This window comes from Lemur catta, chromosome 11 (genome assembly GCF_020740605.2).
Source record: "Lemur catta isolate mLemCat1 chromosome 11, mLemCat1.pri, whole genome shotgun sequence".
NCBI lineage: Eukaryota > Metazoa > Chordata > Mammalia > Primates > Lemuridae > Lemur > Lemur catta.
Window position 1 is genome coordinate 65258114 of NC_059138.1, and position 21495 is coordinate 65279608.

Here is a 21495-nt window from a genome sequence, read left to right on the forward strand (position 1 = left end):
TGATTAAAACAAAATGGTTTGAAGGATTGAATTATCCTATATTGGCCTCCATTTTTCTCATCATTTTGCTAATACAGTTCTTACTGAAATTAATATTTGTATGAACTATTCAATTATAATTAAAAAGAGTCAAAGTTTGCATTTTATATCTTTCATATACTTTCCATATACAGTCAAAGCACTCCAGTAGGATTTGGATTGGTGATTTTACCAATATGGGTGTATGCTGACTTTTCTTTTTTTTTTTTCTGATAGTAGTAACTTGCTTCAAAGAATCATACAAAAAGTTGGCATAAATATGACCATTTACAAAAAGTGTTTAAACAAGTAAATAATATAGAAAAATACAATTATGTAATAAATATGTGAAACATTGGTTTCTTAAGAGTTTAGACAGGGATTGTTACATTATAAAATAATCTACTAGGTATTTCTTTAAATATCAGTGTATTCCAAAATAATTATTTTAGTTACATATTTTCTGAAATATATTTGCTTTGTGTGAGTCTTTATTTATAGACTCAGATAACCAGAATGGATTTAACCTAAAGCGGGGAATAAAGGAATGTAGGAGATTTGTCTAAGAACTGGGAATCAGTTGAATCCTAATCCTTTTCTGTCAGGACCCCTTACCTCTGTAATAGCAGATGGGAACTCCATCTATGTTCAGGCAGGAAAGCCATCCAGCTAAAGTTTAAAGTTTTACAAGGGAAATTCTTACAGCCTTGCTTTAGGAGGGAAGGGTGGAGAACAGGCTTTTTACAGGACACTCCACCCTCAGCTACATCCCCTTGATTAATTATGTAACCAGATCTCCTTTATCATTATCAACTTACCAATCAGGTAATGACAGATTTTTCTGATGCTTGGTATAGGGTTTGACTGACGAGGGTCCTAAGAATATTACTTACAGCACCTATTTTGCATAGCATTAATGTGAAAAGATTTAACTTGCAGTACAAATTTGTATTTTTTCCAAAAGGTTAAAAACAACTATTATTTTAACATGTAAGCCTTATAGATAAAAATCCTTTACAAAAGTCAGTGATTACAAACAATAAAGTGGATAAAGGAAAAATCTCAAATGTATAAGAACAAGTAAAAAAGTATTTGTAAGGTATTAGAAACTATTAGCATTTTAGCATATAAAACTGTTGAATACAGCAAAATGAATAATTTGAGATTAGCATAAACCAGCTAAATTTTTTAAATGCACAACTAGCTACACGTATTCTTTAGCCCACAGATGCTGCAAAATAAGGATTTGGGATTCTAACTTTGTTCTCAAACCGGAGAAGTACAGAAAATTCATTTGAATTGTTTTTAATTTATCTTCCATCTGTTTCCTGTAATATCAAGGGTTAGAGCAAGTTCTAAAGTTTCATCTTATGTAAAAGCTGGGCGCTCAATCTATCAGTCCTGACCTCCTACTGAAACGTTATCAAACTTCAAATAATTACTTTGTTTCTGAATTTTTAAACTTGAAAGTAAATGGCTATTGGTTTTGCTTATTTTTTCTTTTTATTGCAAAATTTTCAACATATGGCAAAGTTGAAAGAATACAATGAATACCTATACACCCTTCATAATTCTGTGTGAATATACATACATATATAGCAACCTAAATGTTGCAGCATGCATTTCCTGAGAATAAGAATCTTCTACAGAACCACAATACCACTATCACCCCTAAAAATCCCAATTCCCAGGCTAAAACCTAGAAAAATTAAATGAAAATCTCTGAAAGGACAGTTTAGGCAATCAGTACTTTTTGAAGCTCCAAGTGATTACAATATGCAACAAAGGTTGAGAACCACTGACTGAAAATTGATTAAATTCAATTTAAACATTTTCAAGAAAGAGTGCATTGTTTTTGTGTTTTAATATGAAAACGAATTTGCAAGTATTTTAAAGGTTAGCAAATCTAAATTACAGATTTTAGGTCAGAGTTTCACAATAATTTACATTTTCTTAAGTTTTATTTATCAAGTCAATATAATTTTCTTTTTTAATAAATATATTTGTTCATTTCAGTTTCTTCTATTATCACGATTTAAAATGCAGACAATATGTATTGTTATGTAGATCCTAAATATATTTATCTCTAAAGTGAAATGGATTTAAATAAAAATTATATTTATACATATATTAATAAAATATTTTTAAATCAAATATGAATCTTAGCATGTAAAACATAAAGCTTTTTCATAACCATCCCAATAATCAAATTTCACATTTGTGATAATAAAAGGTCCAGAAAGCAGGAGTCAAAATCTAACCTTCATGTTAACATTTTAATAGATGGTATCTTTCTCATGTTAAAAATCTTTGTTTCTTACAACAAAGTATTATCTATAGTGAATAGAAATAATTTTGACTACTAACAAAATATTCCTATATTGTATTGTAGCTTTCCTTCTAGGGTTAATGTTAGCATTAGCCTAAAATATGTTTCCAAAATTCTTAAACACCTAATTACTAGTTTATGGCTTCTAACTATGACATTGTTGTACCCAAGAAAATAAGGCATTAAGCATTTAGAAATAGCCCTTAGATATTGTCTGTTCTTCACTGTTGAGTCAAAGCAAGCAATGTGTAAACTGCTTATTTTTAATAAATGAATTTAAAAAGTTCAAACTGAGATAAATTATACATTTTATACTGGAGTAAAAGTCACAAGATCTAGATTCTAGGCTATGGTGAACAGGCCACTTGGTCCCTTTGGTCTAAAAGGTTCTCTCTCACCTGTTAAATAAAAGGTTTAGTTATGTCAAAGGTTCCCAAACTTCCTCAGTTTGTGGCATTCCTAGAGTCTCAGTAATTTTTGCAGGGTGTTGCAGGCTAAGAAAAATACCTAACAGTTCCATTTATTAAATAGTTAGGTGCAAACTTATTTTGTATGTCTGTCCTAACAACTTAGTAGCTACTTAAAAAAATAACACATATTTAAATTTTTTATTTTATTCTTAATGGAATGTGCACATCTGTTGGGCACTTTACAACTTCTCAAACCTTGGAATCAGACTGAAAACCACTACCTATTCTACAGTAATTTTCCCACAGTCTTTGTGTTTTATCACAGCAGCTAAATAGATAATGACACAAAGATATGACATGATCAAAAGGAAGGGAGTACAATGTACTGTTGAAGTTCTGAACTACCTTTGCATGGTTTCCAATTGATATGACTGTGTTGACCTTGAAATTTAAAAATATCCCATGATGGTTCCCTTGTGAGTTTGTTGTGGTGCTACTGGGATGTCTCAGTAACAGTTTGGCAAACATGGACTAGGCTCCCTAAAATACTTGATATAGCTATGATGTGTGACCTAAGATGTAAAAGCAGAGTATGAGTGAAATAGATAATTCTGAGGGCATGGATTAAGGAGCTGTAGAATTGAAGAGACAAAAACCATGATAAATGTTTAACCTGCATTAAATGTCCTTCCCTCCCCAGGTCACCTATAAAATGCCTACCTGTGCCTCAGAACTCAGCTCTAGCTCCTTCAGAGTAACCTCCCCCTTACCAAACAAATCCACCTGTTGAACATTCTCAGAGTACTCATTTCACAGCACTGATCACAGTTGTGATTATACATTCATTTGTGTAACTATTTGATTAATTCTTGTCTCTTTTATTAGAATATAAGCTGTAAGAGGATAGGAACATATCCATAACCCCCTGTGTCTAGTATATTATGGGAGCTTAAAACACCTTGCTCAGTGAGATGAATGACTGCACAGACAGAATAGGTTTAGCATTCCTTTTGCTTATTTTTCTTTATTCTAGAACAGCTGCTATTTATAATAGCATTTCTAAAACTTTCTTCTTTTTCTCATATTATTTAGCAGGAAAAAGGAATCCATGGGTATACAACTGCATCTTAAACCTCAGAAGTAAGCTTACCTCAACTAATGAAAAGGATGGTGTTCTTGAACACCAAATGTTCATGAACTTATAGCCAAATTAATTGTTATAAGAAAAAAATTATGATACTACAAAAAATTGCTCATAGAAAATTTTAAAATCTTAGCAGATGACCACAAACCACACTTGGAGAACCATGTTCTACGGTGGTGATATAAGAAGTAGAAGGCAATAGTCTCTAGACAGTGAAGAGAGGCAGTTTTGGGTTTTTTGTTTGTTTGTTTGCTTTTTTGGTAAATGGCATTATACTACACAGGCTGGTTTTATTGACTTACTAAGCAAAAATATTAAGGGAAGTTCATGTTGTCACTATTAAAATAAAATGAATTCTGGAAATTTTATTGGTATTCCATTGTAATTTTGGTTGTACAAAGATCCATTACTCAAGTAAGAGTATGTCACATAAAATAGCATAATATGATTTCTGGAAAATGAAAATAATCCTAAAGTCAAACACAGAAAATACGGGTATGAAAGTAGGACAAAATAAGTTAGAGAATGATTGTACCAAATAGCTCACAACCTTAAAAAGGGTAGACATTTTTAAAAAAATCACTAAACTAAGATTGGCTCATTAGTACATTTAGTACATCCTTTTTCTGAAGAGTAGCTATAAGATACAGAATCAATAAATTATGTTTCGATAATGAATTTTTTACCCTTACAGTTTCTATGCTAGGAGGAAATTATTCTTTGACACTTAACACATTTTAGATAGAATGGCTATGAGTGTTCTTACAGAGACAAATGAAAGAGAAGGTAAAATAGAGATGGTTGACTCTGTGCCGCTGGAATTTCTAATTCATAAACAGCCCTCAGTCCTCCTTTCCCTCAGCTATTATAGAGAACTGCTCCCTCAAACTCTACGTACATTTGAATTACTGGCAAGTTCTTGCTAAATTCAGATTCTGACTCAGTAAAGACACCCAAAGATTCTGCATTTCTTATAACTCCCATAAGAAGCTGTGGACCACTTTGAAAAGCAAAGCATCAGAAGAGCTGTTTCAGCTATTATCTAATCAACTATAGTCCTAAACTCCCATTTACCTTTTGGCATTCATTCCCTCCTGCTTTTACTATCTTTAATATCTATCATTCCTTTTTGCTCTTCGTTTTTTTTTACACAGTCTCTCTCTCCCTCCCTCCTCCACCTAACTGCTAAGCATCACCCAATAAAAGCTAAACCAAAACAAAATTTTAAAAACTCTCAATTAACCCTTAAAGTGAAAGATGGCTTTCACTCCCACTACCTACCATCGGATGTCTCTCCCATTCACAAACTTTTTAAAAAGAATTGTCTGCTTGCAGATGCCATTTCTTCATCTCCAACTCAATACTATACCTACTTCATTGTGACTTGCAGGCCCACCACCCCACCAACATAGCATTTACTGAAGTCATCTATGACCCCACGTTGAGAAGACAAAAGAATGACATTTTCAGTTTTCATCCAATTTGAACTTCTCAACAGTATTCAACAGTTAACTACTCCCAACATTTCTGCACATTGTTTTCCATGACACAACAGTACCGTTATTCTACCGTCTACTGTGGAGACCAAAAAAAAAAAAGGCCAAGAAAACTGCTAGCGTTCAAGTCTCAACTCAAATCTGGCCTTTTGAAGCTTTCCCAACCAGGAAAATATTCAGTCCTATTGGTTATCTGCCAGCTCACTGTAATTCTTAGCCAAAAGTTTGCTGACCCACTCTCTCTCAAATAGGTGAAGTAAAGTTATGTGGCATATTTTGATATACTTGATACAGTCTAGCGACGAGTTTGCCTATGAATAATCTGTTGTCACACCTCGTTCCAGACTGGAAACGGGTCCACAGAACACTCCCCTAGACCTCACGAAGATGGCTACCGGAGGGCGTCGTTACGTCCTACGTCATCACGTGCCGGGATGAGGGTGGGGCCCACAAGGAAGATGGAATGGAATCCAGAGGGGCGGGGCAAGCAGGACGGGGCGGGGCTACGCGGGATCTGGGAGGGGCGGGGCCGGTGAGGGGTCGGGGGCGCTTCTGCTATTCAGCCGGTGCGCGCGGCGGCGGGAGACAGCGTCCGGGGAGTCCTCTCGACGCTCGGTCTTGAGAGCTTGCCCAGGACCGCCGGCTCAGACCAGGGACAGCCGTGTAGCCAAACGGAAGCTGCGGGCAGCCGGGACTAGTGGCTGGCTCCCGAACTCCACGGGCGGGAAGCACCCAGGATTGGGGAAGCCCCGGGAGCAGCGCGGCGGCGCCTCCGTCACCCAAGGGGCCGCAGCGACGGTCACGGGGCGCGGCGCCAGCGTGCGCGACCCAGGCCAGGACTCTAAACAGACGGCCCAGGCTCCTCCTCCGCCCGCGCAGCCTCACCTGCGGGCACTGGCGCGCCGCCTCCGCCGGTGTAGACGGCACCTGCGCCGCCGAGCCTGCGGGTCTCCACCCCTCGCCGCCCCCACCCCCCACGGCGCCAGGGCCGGGCGGTTCACCTGGATCCGCGCGGGCTGCGGGAGCCGAGGCACGGGGTGCGTCGCGCCCTCGCCACCACCCGGAGAGGACGCAGGTGGAGCGGGCGCGGCTTCGTGGAACCGGCGCTCCCGCCGCCGCCGTCGTCCCAGCCGCCACCGGGTCCTGGGGACCTCGGCGCCCGCCCTCGGGGAGTAGCTGCCGCCGCCGGCCGGGCACCATGAACAGCAGCAGCGCCAACATCACCTACGCCAGTCGCAAGCGGCGGAAGCCGGTGCAGAAAACGTGAGTGTCCGGAGCGCGTCCTCAGCGCGGGGGCTGGGCGCTCAGGCACGCGGGGGCTGGAGGCTGCCCCACCCCGCCCCCAAATCCCCGCGAGCCGGGGGGATTAGGTCCACTCCCTACACGGCCCATGGAATCGAGATCTGGAGGCTAGTGGAGAGACTGAGGACTTGGATTTCCCGTTCTCAGTTATTGCACTTTAAAAATTGTCCCTCAGTCACCAGCGCACCCGCACCCTCTCTCATATGCAACTCTGTTCTTGCTTCTTTGGTCCTAATTTGTTGACAGTTCTGATCTGCCTTGTGGTCCTGGTGGATTAGTTAGCATAAACCCGCTTTGAAATCTCCTTCCACTTTTAATATCCACATGAGTTAGTTTGGGGGACAGGCTTAATTCTCATTTTTTGTATAGAGTTTGGTAGAGCGAGATGTTTTAAAGGGCTAGACACGTGCCGCCTTGAAGGAAGGGGCTGAGTGTCTCTAAAGGCATTTTGTGGTTCATAGCAACTGCTTACTGTTGCGCTATCTTAATTACTTACCAGGTAGTAATTTTGTAGCGTTCATCGTGATCATATCGGTAAAGTGGATAGAGATGGTAGCAGGTAGGAGTGGGTGTAGTGGACAGGATAAGGTGGAGGATTTGCTCAGACACCTTTTTAGGAAGCTTTCTTATCCCTTTTGGGGTGGCTTTAGGACCTGTAAAGTAAAAGATTTAGAACTGTATTTGAGAGAGAAATTTTCATTAGCATCTACCTGTAATTCTTTCCCCTTTCCTTCAAAGTTTTGTCAGTTCTAATAGAGTGAGTACGAACTTGTATTTTTTTATTTTTTTGGTTTGTTTTGGTGGTATATTTGTGTGAGATGGCAAATAGAATAATTTTTCAGAAAAAAAATCCATGCTTGAGGCAGATTTTCTTTTGTAAGTTGGCTGTATTCATGTATTTATTACTGATTTTTATCTCTGAGTTACTTTACTTCCCCTACATTTTTCACATTTTAATGAACAATTTTAAGAACGCTTAAACGTTTGCTCAGAGCAAATCAGAAGTGTGGATTTTGCTTAAAACTTAACCATCACTAATGCAAACTGAAAAAATAACAGCTTAAGAAATACTTAAAACCAAGTATTGGTTTAAAAGTTTCATTATTCTGGAGTTTAAGAATTTCAGTTCTCATAGTTCTTGAGATCTAGACTTATGAATTGGCATTAACAGGAGATGTTCATCTATGTATAGACCATCATTAAAATTTGGAAGTTTTAAGGTATATAGTATGTCTTACAGGAATATCATCAAGTCAGCAATTTTCTGTCTTGGCAGTTTGAGACTTTGGCTTACAATACTTTTCATTTTGTAGAATAGTTTCTTATATTAAAGCATGTTTATATAATTTGATTTTGTCCTTGATGGTTAAAATTGGGAGGCATCTCAAATGCTTGTTCTGTGTATTTATTAATATACTGATACACTTAGCATAATATGAGTATTATGAGTTTTATGTACGGTAAGAAAACTTGAAGATCTCCCTAATGTGTTTTAAGATACTGGGTTTCAGTTAGGGTGTTACAACCTAGATGAGTTTGTAAACAAAAATAAATGTTGTAAGTTTGTATTCGTTATAAAGTTTAACATTTTGGTTTCTAGTTAATATGTTATGAAAGGTCCTCCCCTTTAACATAATACATTTTTCTTTTATTTGTATAAGATGTACCTTCTATTATCTTCATTTTTTTGTTTTTTATCTTTAAATTTTAATGTAGTTCCTTAGACTTTAATATATTTGTGTTTCATAATTTCTTGTAATATAACAAAAGTATTTTCGTCATTCATCTGCATTTTATTTAGTTAACATAGATGTTTATCAGATTTTTGCTAAGCACCATGCCTTGCTACTAATCATACAAATGCCTTAAATGTCACCAGCTTGTTCTATAAGTAAAGCCTAGTGCTGGTATTTATGTTATCAAGTGAGAGTGTTTATGTAAATTATTTTTACTTGAATGAAAAATGGTTAACTTTATAATTCAGCTAATCAAAGTTTGTTTTAGGAATGAGACCACTAAACTTTAATGTGAGTTTTTTAGATCAAATTTTCAGTTTGTAACTAGCGAGACCTAAAATATGCCAACACTGGGAGAAATACATCTTGTTTTGAACTGAAAATATTATCTAGAGATACTTAACTTTGATCACTTAAATGAGAGTCATTTAACTTTACTTACAGAGAAAATATACTGTAGCATAATTACAGGACCGTTAAAAAAATATGGCCCTTTAAATATACAATTCCATAAAATTTTGGAATAAAATGGGTGACATAATTGTAACCTGAAGCTCTTTCAGCCAATCTTCAATTGAATTTATTAAGCAAAATAAACTCCCCCTAGTGGCGTGTCTCACATTGAAAATTATCTTTATCAGGAGGAAATACATTTTAAGTGTATTAAACCTAACCCCACTAAAGTTATGTTGTACATAGTACACTCTCAATATATGTTTCCTTTCTCTTTGGAGTAATGAAAGTTAGGAAATTAAAGAATCTGAAGCAACCTGATGTCCATCCATGTTCCTATCTTCAAGAAGAAAATTTCAAAGATAACCTTCAGAATAAAATCTACTATAACTTCGCTTGGCATGTTGCTCCATAGTTAGTAACCCTGCTCAAAAAAAGAACAAATGTTTTCTCTTTAAATCCTGTTCTTTTTATTTTATTCTCTTTGGAGATGAAAGCATTTCTGTTTGTTTAATTATTTTATTTTGGGAAGATAGTTGAAAACCCCACAATAAAAGTTAAGAAGAATCTATTTTTCTCCAGTGATACTAACTTTGGATATATTTTTGTATTTTCAAAGTTTTATTAATACAGAAAAAGTTTTGTATTTCAATTTACTGTATTTGTAGAAAATTAGTACTGAACGTCAGCAAATAATAGGTGTTACGTAAAGGACATCTACACTAGAAAATGATACCAGCAGTAGTGGTGATCAAGCCAGACATCATGAAATGTCAGAACTCCATACATATAACTTCTGAGCCTACACTGATGCTTTGTTAAAATGCATACTGATGCAAGCTTTTACTTTATTAGCGTAGTAATCATATTAATAATATAAAATCATTGTCTTTTTCTTACTAAGTTGTTATTCATTCTGTTTAAACATCATGAACCTCGTTTTTATAGTACCTACTTAACTGAATTTCATTGATTATGTTATATAGTTCTTATTAAATATTTTATATAAATGTATGATGCCATTTTCTAAATAGCATCTAAAATAAAAGAATAGGTCTTTTCATTTATATAATTATTTCTCCATCATCATTTTTCTCTCAAATAACTTTATTTAGATAGCTTATGTATAGCGGCTGTGGACACTCTTGAACATTTGAACAAATGGAGTGAGTGAAAATATTTAGTTATAGATAACATTAAATGGCAAAAAGAGGAAACAGGTATAAATTGAGAGCACTGGATCTAAACTTAGAAATGAGGTGTACTTTCCATTCTGTTGTGGATCTGGGCAAGTTTCTTGATCAATAAAGCAGGGCAGTTACCACCTACACTACCACTCTCACAACTAAAACTATAAAACAAAAAGCATTTTATAACTGTGAAGACTGCTAAAGATATAATTGAAATAAACACATTCTGTTCTTTAAATATTTTACCTTACATTATCACAGAACAATCAATTCTCCTATGAAACAGTAAGAGGCAGTATATGATTATGTTCTCAATTACAGATACAGCTGAAATGTGCTACTTCACTGGTGAATAAACTTGGATAGTAGTGTTTATTCATGTATTTAATTGAGACAGTTACTTAGAAATAAATACCATGCAAATCTTTAACAACAGAACCTTTCTACTTCAGGACTTCTTTTTTTTTTTTTGAGACAGAGTCTTACTCTGTTGCCCGGGCTAGGGTGCCGTGGCGTCAGTCTAGCTCACAGCAACCTCAGACTCCTGGGCTCAAGCGATCCTCCTGCCTCAGCCTCCCGAGTAGCTGGGACTACAGGCATGCGCCACCATGCCCGGCTAATTTTTCTATATATATTTTTAGCTCTCCATATAATTTCTTTCTATGTTTAGTAGAGACGGGGGTCTCGCTTTTGCTCAGGCTGGTCTCGAACTCCTGAGCTCAAACGATCCACCCGCCTCAGCCTCCCAGAGTGCTAGGATTACAGGCGTGAGCCACCGCGCCTGGCCCGGCACTTCTTTAAGATTGATTTTTTTGCAACAAAAAACTGTTTATTAGCACTTACTCTCATATGAGTGTTCTGCACAGTGCTTTGCATACATACTTCATTTTTATAGTAGTACTAAGGAAAGGTAATATTGTTTAAGTTTTATAGATAGGGAACTGAGGTTCAGATTCAAAATTGCTCAGGTAGTAAATAAAAAAGCAGAGTTTGGATATTGGAGCCCAGGTCTTTTGACTCCAAAGCTTATCTTCTTACTGACAGTACTGTCTGGGTGAATAAATTCAGTGATGCATATGGTACTGCCATATCCTAGGGATCTCCTATTGTCCACTGTTTCTCCTCAAATAGTTAGTGTTGTGACTGAAATAAATTATCTGCCGTATCATCCCATACATGATTTGTCCTTGCTCATCACCATACTTAACATTCATGTCTTTTCATCTTAGAGCCTTTTCTCCTATCTTACTGATTCGCTACTACCTTCCCCCCTTTGAAACATTGTTTTAATGGCTGCATTGTAGTCTGTTGTGTTAATATTCTATAATTTATTTAACTATTTTCTTCTGGGGGAAAATTTTGTTATTTCCTACCGTTCGATATTTTAACTAGTATTTCAGAGAATACCCTTAAGACTTGTAAATTTTTATGCATATTATTTTCTTAGGAAAAATTCCTGTAAGTGGAGTTTTGGGTTAGAAAAATATGTACACTTTTAAAGTTGAGCCAAATATTACACTCTGAGAATAATGTCAAATTACTCTACAAAAAAATTGCTAATTACATTTCCATCATCAGTCTGTGGATGTACCTGTATCCTTGCATTTTTGCTTAAAAAATATTGTCAACTTCATAGGCAAAAAAAGGTGAGGTAGGTAATTGAATTTGTATGTTGGGATTGTAGTTGTGTGTGGTAGTAGGAGTATGTGTATTTGCAGCTTTTCTACTTGAGGTGTCCTTTACATACTCATTTGTATTATATTTTTCGGTTGTTTTTTTAGTTTGTTCTTTTTTTGATTAAAACATTGTTTAAAAATATATTCCTAGTAAATAATGCAGCATGTTTAAAAAGTCAACAATACATACATGGTGCATCTTAAGTATAGCATGTAAGGCATTATCTTTTATTGTCTTACTGTGGTAGATGAGGATTTTTGCACTCTTTGAGCTCTGCTTAACCTTTTTCACCTTTCTCCAGCCTTCCAGTATAATTTTATCCTGATTTTGGATTAAATCCACTTTAGATAATTCATTATTTTTGACAGGTATTTTTTACTGCTGAACTAAGTAATATACTATGATTACATTTTCCACCTGTTCTATGCTATTATTGATTTTTCTACCTATTGTCCATCTTCATAATTATTTGCATCTGGGTTTACATGTCTCATACATTCATTGGAGACAGGATTTGTGTTTTTGTCCCTTGATTTTCTTGTTTTGGAGTAATTTACTAGAATAGAGGGTAGTTGTGGAAAGCTATGTATTCTGCCATCTTGAAACCAGAAGTATCTTGCCTGTATTTAAAACCTTATTTACATGCCACATCTCCATAAACTCTTGAGAATCTCTTTTATGCACTTGTGTTACTGAGCAATACATCATGCTTGATTTTGTCATGTTATAGAATGTATTTCCTCCTAGTAGGAAAACTGAAGTCTTTATGGATAGGACTATCCTCTATTTGTCTTTGAAGATACCAAAGCTTCCTCATGCCATGCACATAGTAGGTACTTGAAATTTACAGATTTAGTAATTGACTACCACCTAAAATTTTTCTGTAATGTTTTAGTGATTCAGGTATAGCAGATACATTTTAATGTGGTTTCAAGAGGAAATACTAAAAAAAACCAAACATATATTTGCATAGAAGAAGGGGGAAAGCAGAACATTGGTAATGATTCAGGCCAGTGGAAATCATAGTGATTTCTAGGGCATATTTCATTTTCCTGGTTTTCACTACTAGTGTTTTGTGCTAGGAATTATGTTATTTATACCTTATTATCTCTTCTTATGTATAGTGGACAGAGGGAAAAAGAAGAACCTATCATAGCTGTAGAGCAGTAGCAGAAGAGTGGCAGAATAATTCTGACTCATTAGAAGTCACTTGTAGCTAGACTTCTCAGAAGTGTTTGAGGTGTTTTTTGCCTCATACAGAGAAGTAAAATATCCAGCTGTATTCAGACTAGCAATGAAGTTTGACTCTGTTTATACTATACATCACCTCTGTAATATTCCATTATGCACATAGTTCATGATTGTCGATATTTGAAATTCATATTCAGAGATAAGTATGTACTGAAGCTGGGGGAAAGAAATGAAGAATGAATAAGGTTAAGAGTTGGGCTTTATTGAGTGTAGTTACAATGGTAGGGGGATTTTATTTAGGAATACTTCAAATTTCCTAGCTGTTGGATGGAGAGTGGCACTATAGCAGATGGCAAGAATGGGGTGCCCAAGTTCTGGGAAATATGAATGAGAGAGCATTCTGGTGCAAGGACTAGAAAAGAGATAAACAAATCATTGATAAGTACACCGAAGCAGTGGGCATTGATTAAATCACCCCAAGAAAAGAGCCGATAGAGCAAACTCAGTACTGTGAGAGGTAATCTCTTGTTAGAAAATGTCACTTTAACCTTGGACGATTACTGAAACTGTATCTTTGCACGTCATTTTGAGGTTTTATGATAAATAGTATGTAAAACAAAGTTAATTTATGATTAAACTAGGTTGTTAATTTTTTCAACTTTGCTTTAAACACTGGATGCCTAACAGACATTTTAGAAGAGGATGTTAGAAAGGCCTTAAAGATAGTATTCAAACTGGCATTGGACACACTATTGGGCCTGTTACCACCAGTAGTTACAGTGTGCAGGGTTTCTAAAACAGAAGGGTGGCATGCAGTCAGCTAGAGCCTGGATTACACAACAATTTTGATTAACAGGTTGGGACAGGATTCTTGAGGTTAAGGTTTAAAAAAAATAATAAGTTGCTCCTTTGCCTAACCAACATCTTACGGTCTAATTCAGGAGATTTCTGATCTCCAGAGCTCCCAAATCCAATCTTACAGCAATGTTGATTTATATTTCAAGCATAGCCTTTTTTAAAATAATGCTTGGCAGTGTCCTTTCATATAGATTTAAAGACAATATAAAAGTAAAAACACTAGCATAACTCAAGTATAGTTAATATAGGATTACTCTTTATTTTTAATTATTCTGTACATCTTCAGTATGTATGGATATGTATAACATATTTTCACAAAATAAGTCTGAATATTTCTTATGAAATCAGTGAAAAAGTGGGTCAAATGCATTTCTTTGGCTTTAACAATCTGACACTTTAAAAGCTTCAACCCTAGCACGTTTGAATTGCTGAGTTCAGTGGGTACTTCTCAGCCCTGACTTTACTTAATTTCTCTGTACTTTTGCCTTTCTTCTGTGACCTCCAAAATATTTTACCCTGTTCCCTTTCCTGTGTGTCTTATGATTTCTCCTCTGTTGTCTTTGCCTGCGCCTCTTCCTCAGCCCTGTGCCTAAGTGTTGGTATCGCTGAGGTCTGTTCAAGCCACTCTTCTCCTTGTTTGGCACACCTCTCTCATAAGGAAATGTAGTTTTTCTAAGCTACAAATCACAGTCATTTGCAATCCCTCCTCACTAAATGTTGTACTCTCCCCTACTTCCTACACCAAGTCAGTTTAGTTCACGGGACATTTGAGTCTGGCTTAAATTTCTCTTCAGGCCAACCCTTCTTACTATCTTTGCTATCCCTGCCTTGGTCACGTTCTGATCATTTCTTTTCTGAACGCTTTTGGTTAGCAAACATTAATTGAGAGTTAAGTACTATGCTGGGCACTAAGGATACAGAAATGATAGTAATAAGAGTCACAGGCAAACAAGTATATGCAATTAGGTTACTTAACACTTGTCTAATGGAAATTTGATCTCATGCTAAGTAGTTCATAAGGTACACAGTAATACATTAGAGATGTGGACAATTTTACATTGTGTAAAGATGCAATCTCATAATCTAGTGCAGGGTTGACTACTACAAGAACCAGCACAACATTGGCAGCCATACTTCATGGAGGGATACCTTTAAGTTATTGTTCTCCCTGTGTCATATCAGCTTGTCTTACTTTAATGTTTGTGTTACTCTCTTCTCTCCAGTGTTTCATAATCATTACTGGAAAGCTACCAAGGGTACAGGACTGGATTGTATGCACATTTGCAATTTATCTGAAGTTACTTGTATAGAATATTCCTTAATGGAATGGGTGTATAAGACATTCATATGAGAGACAGAAGTCATATGGAGCAGAGTAGCTAATCTATTGTGAGGTAGGTTAGAAAAGACTTCATAAAAGCAGTCTACTTGAGCAGGGACCTGAAGGGGATGGAACAGAACCAGGAGGTCATATGAAAGCACCAAAGTACATGTCGATAGCTGTTAAGTTCTTATTCTTAGCTCCGAGGTGTACTAACAAGGGTGACTTTGGCTAGAGGAAAGGAAGGCAGAGGGGCAGATAGAGGCTAGAAAGAGAATGTGTGCTGCACTGAGGAACATGGACAGTCCAGAGCTACTGAAGGATTTTAATCAGATTAGTGACATAGTCAGATTTATATTTTAGAAAGAAGTTCCTCAGTGACAAAAATCCTAACTTCAGTGAGCCCTACCCTGCTTTCTGTATTCTCTATCACCAAAGCAGCTTGGTAAAATAAAGGCTGATCTTGGAAGTCCCAGCTCAATTCTTAAGATGACTCCCAGATACCAAAGTCCAATTTTCTGCCATTACTTTGAGGAAACTTGCTGTTTCCTCTATCTAGGACACTTTTTCATCAGACACCCACATGGCTCATTCCCTCATTTTATCCATGTCTGTGCTGAAACATCACATCGGAGACCTTCCCTGGCTATCAAAACCAGCACCTCCATCACTCCTTAGTTTCTTACCTTGTTTTATTTTCCTTCTTAGCACTTACTAGCCCAAAAAGATATTTGTTTATTTCTCTGTCCCCACCTGGAATGTAAACCCCATGAGAAAGAAGTTTTTGTATGTTTTGTTAACCTCTCAGTGTTCCCCACCTAGCACATGGTAGGTGTTCAATAGTTATTGAAATTAATGTGGCCCTAACTGTGTTTCCTTTTCTGCTCTCTTTTGCTCTGTGCTTCACACTTCAGACAGGGTACTTGTCACAATTTAGCATTCCCCAGTTATGCGTCCTCATGAAATCCTATTCATCTGTCAGGATCCATCTCAGATACTGTCTTTGCTGTAAAATCTTTTTTCAAGCAGTTGATCCTGTTCTACTTAGCTCCTACAATGCTTTTTGAATATTTAGTACAGGAGTGTTTTCCTGGGCTGTCCAGGACATGATAGGTGCAAACAAATATTTGTTAACATGCTATTAATTAACCAGTAGAGATTTATATAATGAGGTAGAGAAACATTATAGGTAAAAATTGAAATTCACTTGGCTAATTGGAGAAATGCAGTAATTAGCTGTGACTTGAATTTGATTACAAATGCAATATGATCAGGGGAGAATAGGGAAACAGTCACCAATTTCAATTAAATATGCAATTGTAACGAATCGTCTGAGACAGTATCTATTGACTTTATACACACACGCGCACACACACACACACACACACACACACACACACCATTTAACCAATTTATCACCCTTTTTTGTAGAAATAACATGAACTATAATAGAGAAAAATAGACAAGTACTGAAGAAATTACTTGCTAGGAACAGTATAAACAGCATGTTAAAATTTCATACTTTCATCATTTTTATGCATAAAGTATTACTTCTCCACATTTATCATTGAAAATATAAATTTTCTAGAAAATTTTTTTATTGAATCAAACTAATAGAACTATACTCAGGCCAATTTCTATTTCATAAGACAATATAACTCCATTTGAATTGTCCAAAATGTCTTTGTTGTAAGAAAACTCTGGATAATTTTTTTTTTTTTTTTTTTGACTAATGGAAAGGTATAGAGGCATAGTCTAAGCATTACTTTGTTTGGTTTTCCAATTCAGCGTGGGTGTCTGATGATCGTTAAATTCACTTTTAAGTGATTAATTTCTTCTGTGAAATCCTGGCTAAGGCCTTTGTGCGAAGTTGTCTCATTTATGAACTCATGTTCCTCTTCTACCCATAAATGTCTTTTCTCTCAGATGAAAATTATGCTAAATTGTTGGGGTTTCCTTGAACTTTCTAATTGAGACAAAGACTATGAAAGCTAATAAATAGAGTTATTGCCTAGTCATGAAAGCAAAAGTTGCTGTTAATCACAGTTAGCACCTAATAATTGTCAACAACAAATAGAAATAACGAAAGTCAAATTTATTCCTTTTTTAATATTTGAGGACTACATTGGATAGCTGGAGGATCATTTACAGGTGCCGGAAGGGTTTTGGGAAGTCATCGCTAATGGAATGAAAGTATATAAATATAGAAAGCTGGAGATGATGAAGATAAACTTTTCATTTAGGGTTGTTCCTATTTATCTACAACATAAATGAGGCTTAGATGCTTCTTGTGAAAGATAGCAAAGGAAGCATGATTTTCATATAATTTATTGCAGATATCTCTTTAATTTTTTGCCCTAATAATGGCTAACTGTGTTTGGGAGGGATGGGGGAATCCTAGATATGTTTATTTGGAATCACTGTACTACAAATGAATGAAGTAAAAGTAAGCATTTTCGTAAGATGTATTTAGCATTTTCCTTTTTAATAAAACATTATGAAAGATTTAAACCCTTGTTTTTCTTAAATAAGAGATTACAGATTTTGGAAAGATTTATATAAACTTGAAGTAGATCTTAAAAGTTAGTTATATTAGAAATATTCAAGGAGATGTTTTAATGCAATAGAAATTTTTGCTTTATATATTTTAAAGGATTTTTATGGTATTTTGTTTGCTTTTAGAGTAAAGCCAATCCCTGCTGAAGGCGTCAAGTCAAATCCTTCCAAGCGACATAGAGACCGCCTTAATACAGAGTTGGACCGTTTGGCTAGCCTGCTGCCTTTTCCACAAGACATTATTAATAAGCTGGACAAACTTTCAGTTCTTAGACTCAGTGTCAGTTACCTGAGAGCCAAGAGCTTCTTTGATGGTAAGACAGAAGAGTTTAATTTTTCTACAATAACTTTCAAAATACTTATGGTCTGTTTCTGTGTTAATAACTATAAAAATTAGCAATAAACTTATAATAACTAATCTCCAGAAAAAAAAATAGCATACATGAAAAACTGGTTTTTTTATTGGCATATAGTAAAACTTAAGTGGCAAAGCCAAATTTATAAGTCCTAAAATCAATTTGCCAGTTTCCTTCATCAAACAAATGCAGCCATTTAAGTGATATGTGATACCATTCTGAGAAAATCATATATTTAGAAGTTATGCTTAAATTGAGTGTGTCCAATTCCAGTTCCCCTTCTCCTTACAATTCAGTTTTTTTAACATCTTTCTTTTTTTATAAAAAGAAAGAAGAAAACACATATTAACACTGTGATATATTACTGATGGATTTTCTGTTTTTATAGATATTCCATATCATTTATCCTTTCAAAATTATGTATACCTCTAATCCTTTATATTAATTGCATATTCACTGCAGAAAAATACCAATAATTAATTTTTTTCCCCACTGGAAAGAGCACTCCATTATAGGAGGCAATATAATTAAATTTCATTCTCCATTGTGCCACTGACAAACTGTGACTTTAACCAAACCAGGTAGCATCCTTGTACCTCAGTTTTCTCACCTATAAAGGTTGGGATTTTAAGCTAGGTCACTAGATGATATTTGTTCTGTTTTAATCATAGAGTATTTCTTCATCATATATTACTTTAAATAGAAGTTTTTGTTTGAAAATAGTGTTTTCTTATGTAAAATCATTTCCTGATTTCTCTTTTATCTGTTTATAAATGGATTGTTCAAGGAAATGGTCTTTTTAAAATGTCATTTTACTAACTGTTGTAAAGAAATTAATGATGAAATCTCAGTGGTCTATGTCAGTGCTTCTCAGGCTTTAATTTGCTTACAGATTACATAGGGATCTTGTTAAGATACAGATTTTTATTCGATAGCTCTAAGTGTAGCCAGAAATTTTGCATTTCTAACAAGCTTTCAGATGCTGCTGATCCTGCTGGTCTAGATACTAGGAAGTACCTAGACAGCACATTTACAGATACTTGAATTTATAATTTCTGTTCAGAATCTTGCAAAACAGTTAATTTCCTTTTAGGTCTATGTTTACATGTTTGATGTGCCTAGACTGAGCATCTATTTATTTGTTTGCTTGCTTGCCTTTATGTTCTTTCTTTTGGACAGAAGCTATGTAGTTTAGCAGCTGTCGTCTGATTTAATACACTGATTTAAGGGTAGTGACTTCAGGAAAGAATATATATTTAAAGGTTTCATATTCAACACTGAAATTTTCTCTGATCTTTATTAAAAGACTTTTGAGTTTTCAGTTTTATCTATACGATACTCTTCATCTTGGAGATGAGTTACACAATATTTAGTGGTATGTCTGTGAGTGTATGTTTATCAACCATACATTTCGTGATATAGTTGAAACTAGAACCCAGGTTTCCAAATTCCTTATATTGTTTTTCTTGACCACATCTCAGTTTTTCATTTCTATGGGAACTGTTGTATAGGAAAGCACTGAGGACATTTTCCTAGATCTCTGGTTCTTAAATGTATAGTCTCCAGACAAGGAGCATCACTTGGGAACTTGTTAGAAATGCTAATCCTTGAACCCCACCTAGAATCTAGGGTGGTGAGACCCCTAGTGGCAGGGTTAGATGCATGTTTAAGTTTGGGAACCAGTGCTGTAGATGGTAACTTCGGGCCCACTCCCAGCTTCATTGAATGCTGCCCTGATCCTTAGCATTTGTTCACATGCTGTGCTTACTGCTTGACTTTGTGGTGGCAGGTTCTGTGAGATATAAGATGTGGTCTCCACACTTGGGAATTTACAGTCTAGAAGCCAGAGAGGCATTTTCCCTTGACTCTGGTAAAGATTTATAGACTTGAGTCACTTTACCTTTCCATTTCCTGCTTCTTTGTAATGGGAAATCAAATTATAAACATTAAAAAGAGAAAAAAGTATAGGTTGTCCCTATACTGTTTAGAAGTAGTGGAACAGAGCTGAACCTGCATAGCATAGCCAGTGTGCCATTTAAGTACTGACATAATTACCCTTTAGGCAGATGCATACACACACACACATTTTATATATTTAATATGTACATCATATATGTGTTACATATATACACACAGATATACATACATGATTAAACGTGTCCTGTTATTCAGTGCCTTAAGTAAAGGAGATTGCAAAGTCTATAAAGAATGTCATAGTTTCATAGGGCTTATCATGGATTTCTTACTTGTTAAAAAAAAGTATTAGCTCTTCATTAATGAGTGTGTTTATTTTTTATTGTGGTTCAGAATATTTTACAGTAGGATCTTATTACCTATTTGTATCATTACCTTCATCATATACTTAATTTTAGATCCTTTACTGGTTTTCAAATTTCAGCGTGCATAAGAATTACCTGGAAAGCTTATTAAAATGTACATTCTAGGGTATGCTGATTCAATAGGTTCTATGTAAAACCCAGGAAATCAGTATTTTGAGATGCATATTAGTGAGTCTGACGTAGTGACTAGCCTGGCCTTGATTACGCCCTGAACTAGTTAAAAAAATTTTCTTTGCCATCAGAAAGAAAAATCCAAACATACAAAATTTTAAGACGATTATAAATATGTTTGCTTGGGTTTTAGTGGTGTGTGTACAGCCTAACCAGTTTCTTAGGTGGTTCAGTACAGGAACATAAGATAGAAATAATTGATTTAAAAAAAATCCCCAAATCTTCTCCAGATTACCAGTGGTCTGGGAAGGCAATGCAACTTTTCATAGCACACAGAAAACAATATTTTAAGGGTAACTCTAATGAATTGAACAAATGTTAAATGCAAATGAAGAGACTTGAAGCATGCTGACAGTGATTAGGTTTTTTGTGTGCAGTTAGACCCCCTCTCCCACTATTAGGGAAATGGTATAGCAAAGGGAAGGGAAGCTCAAAGTGAATAACAGGATGCAAACAGGGGGTGTGTAAATTCCTGCGGAAAGAACAATATAAACGAGTAATCATACAATCTTGTTAGAAAGGAAACTCAAGTTTTACTGTAACAATAGATATTTTTCCAAGAAAATACATCTATTTATTACAAGTTTAAATAATCCAACTTGGATGGATCTTCATAAACTTTGAAACCATGACTATACTGCTATTACTGTCTGAAAAGCAACACTATAAATTTTAAGTACAGCATTAATATTTATCCATTTCTAATTAGTAAAAACATTATAAACTATAATTTTAAAGTATTTGAACAGACCTTAGTCATTTTTCAGTTATAGTAAAGTTTGAAGCAATTTCTTTGACACTATTGGAATATTAAACTCAAATGTCACATTATCTTTAAGATGGAAAGTATTTAAAAATTTTGAATAACTTAATGACTCTGATCAATAGTAGTTTATTAGTAGAGACTAGGATTTGGGTGGTTACAGCCTAACCTTTGAAATTGGTTGA

The 21495-nt window shown here is 35.6% G+C and overlaps 1 protein-coding gene across 1 annotated transcript in view; it reads left to right on the top strand.

Moving 5' to 3' along the window:
• Nucleotides 1–5962: 5962 nt before the first annotated feature.
• Nucleotides 5963–21495, top strand: part of AHR (aryl hydrocarbon receptor) — a 47558-nt gene continuing 32025 nt past the window's right edge. Inside the window, exons 1-2 of the mRNA XM_045564366.1 lie at nucleotides 5963–6660; nucleotides 17808–17995. Coding sequence (XP_045420322.1) covers nucleotides 6596–6660; nucleotides 17808–17995 — 253 coding nt within the window. The 5' untranslated portion in view covers nucleotides 5963–6595. The remainder of the gene's footprint in view (nucleotides 6661–17807; nucleotides 17996–21495) is intronic.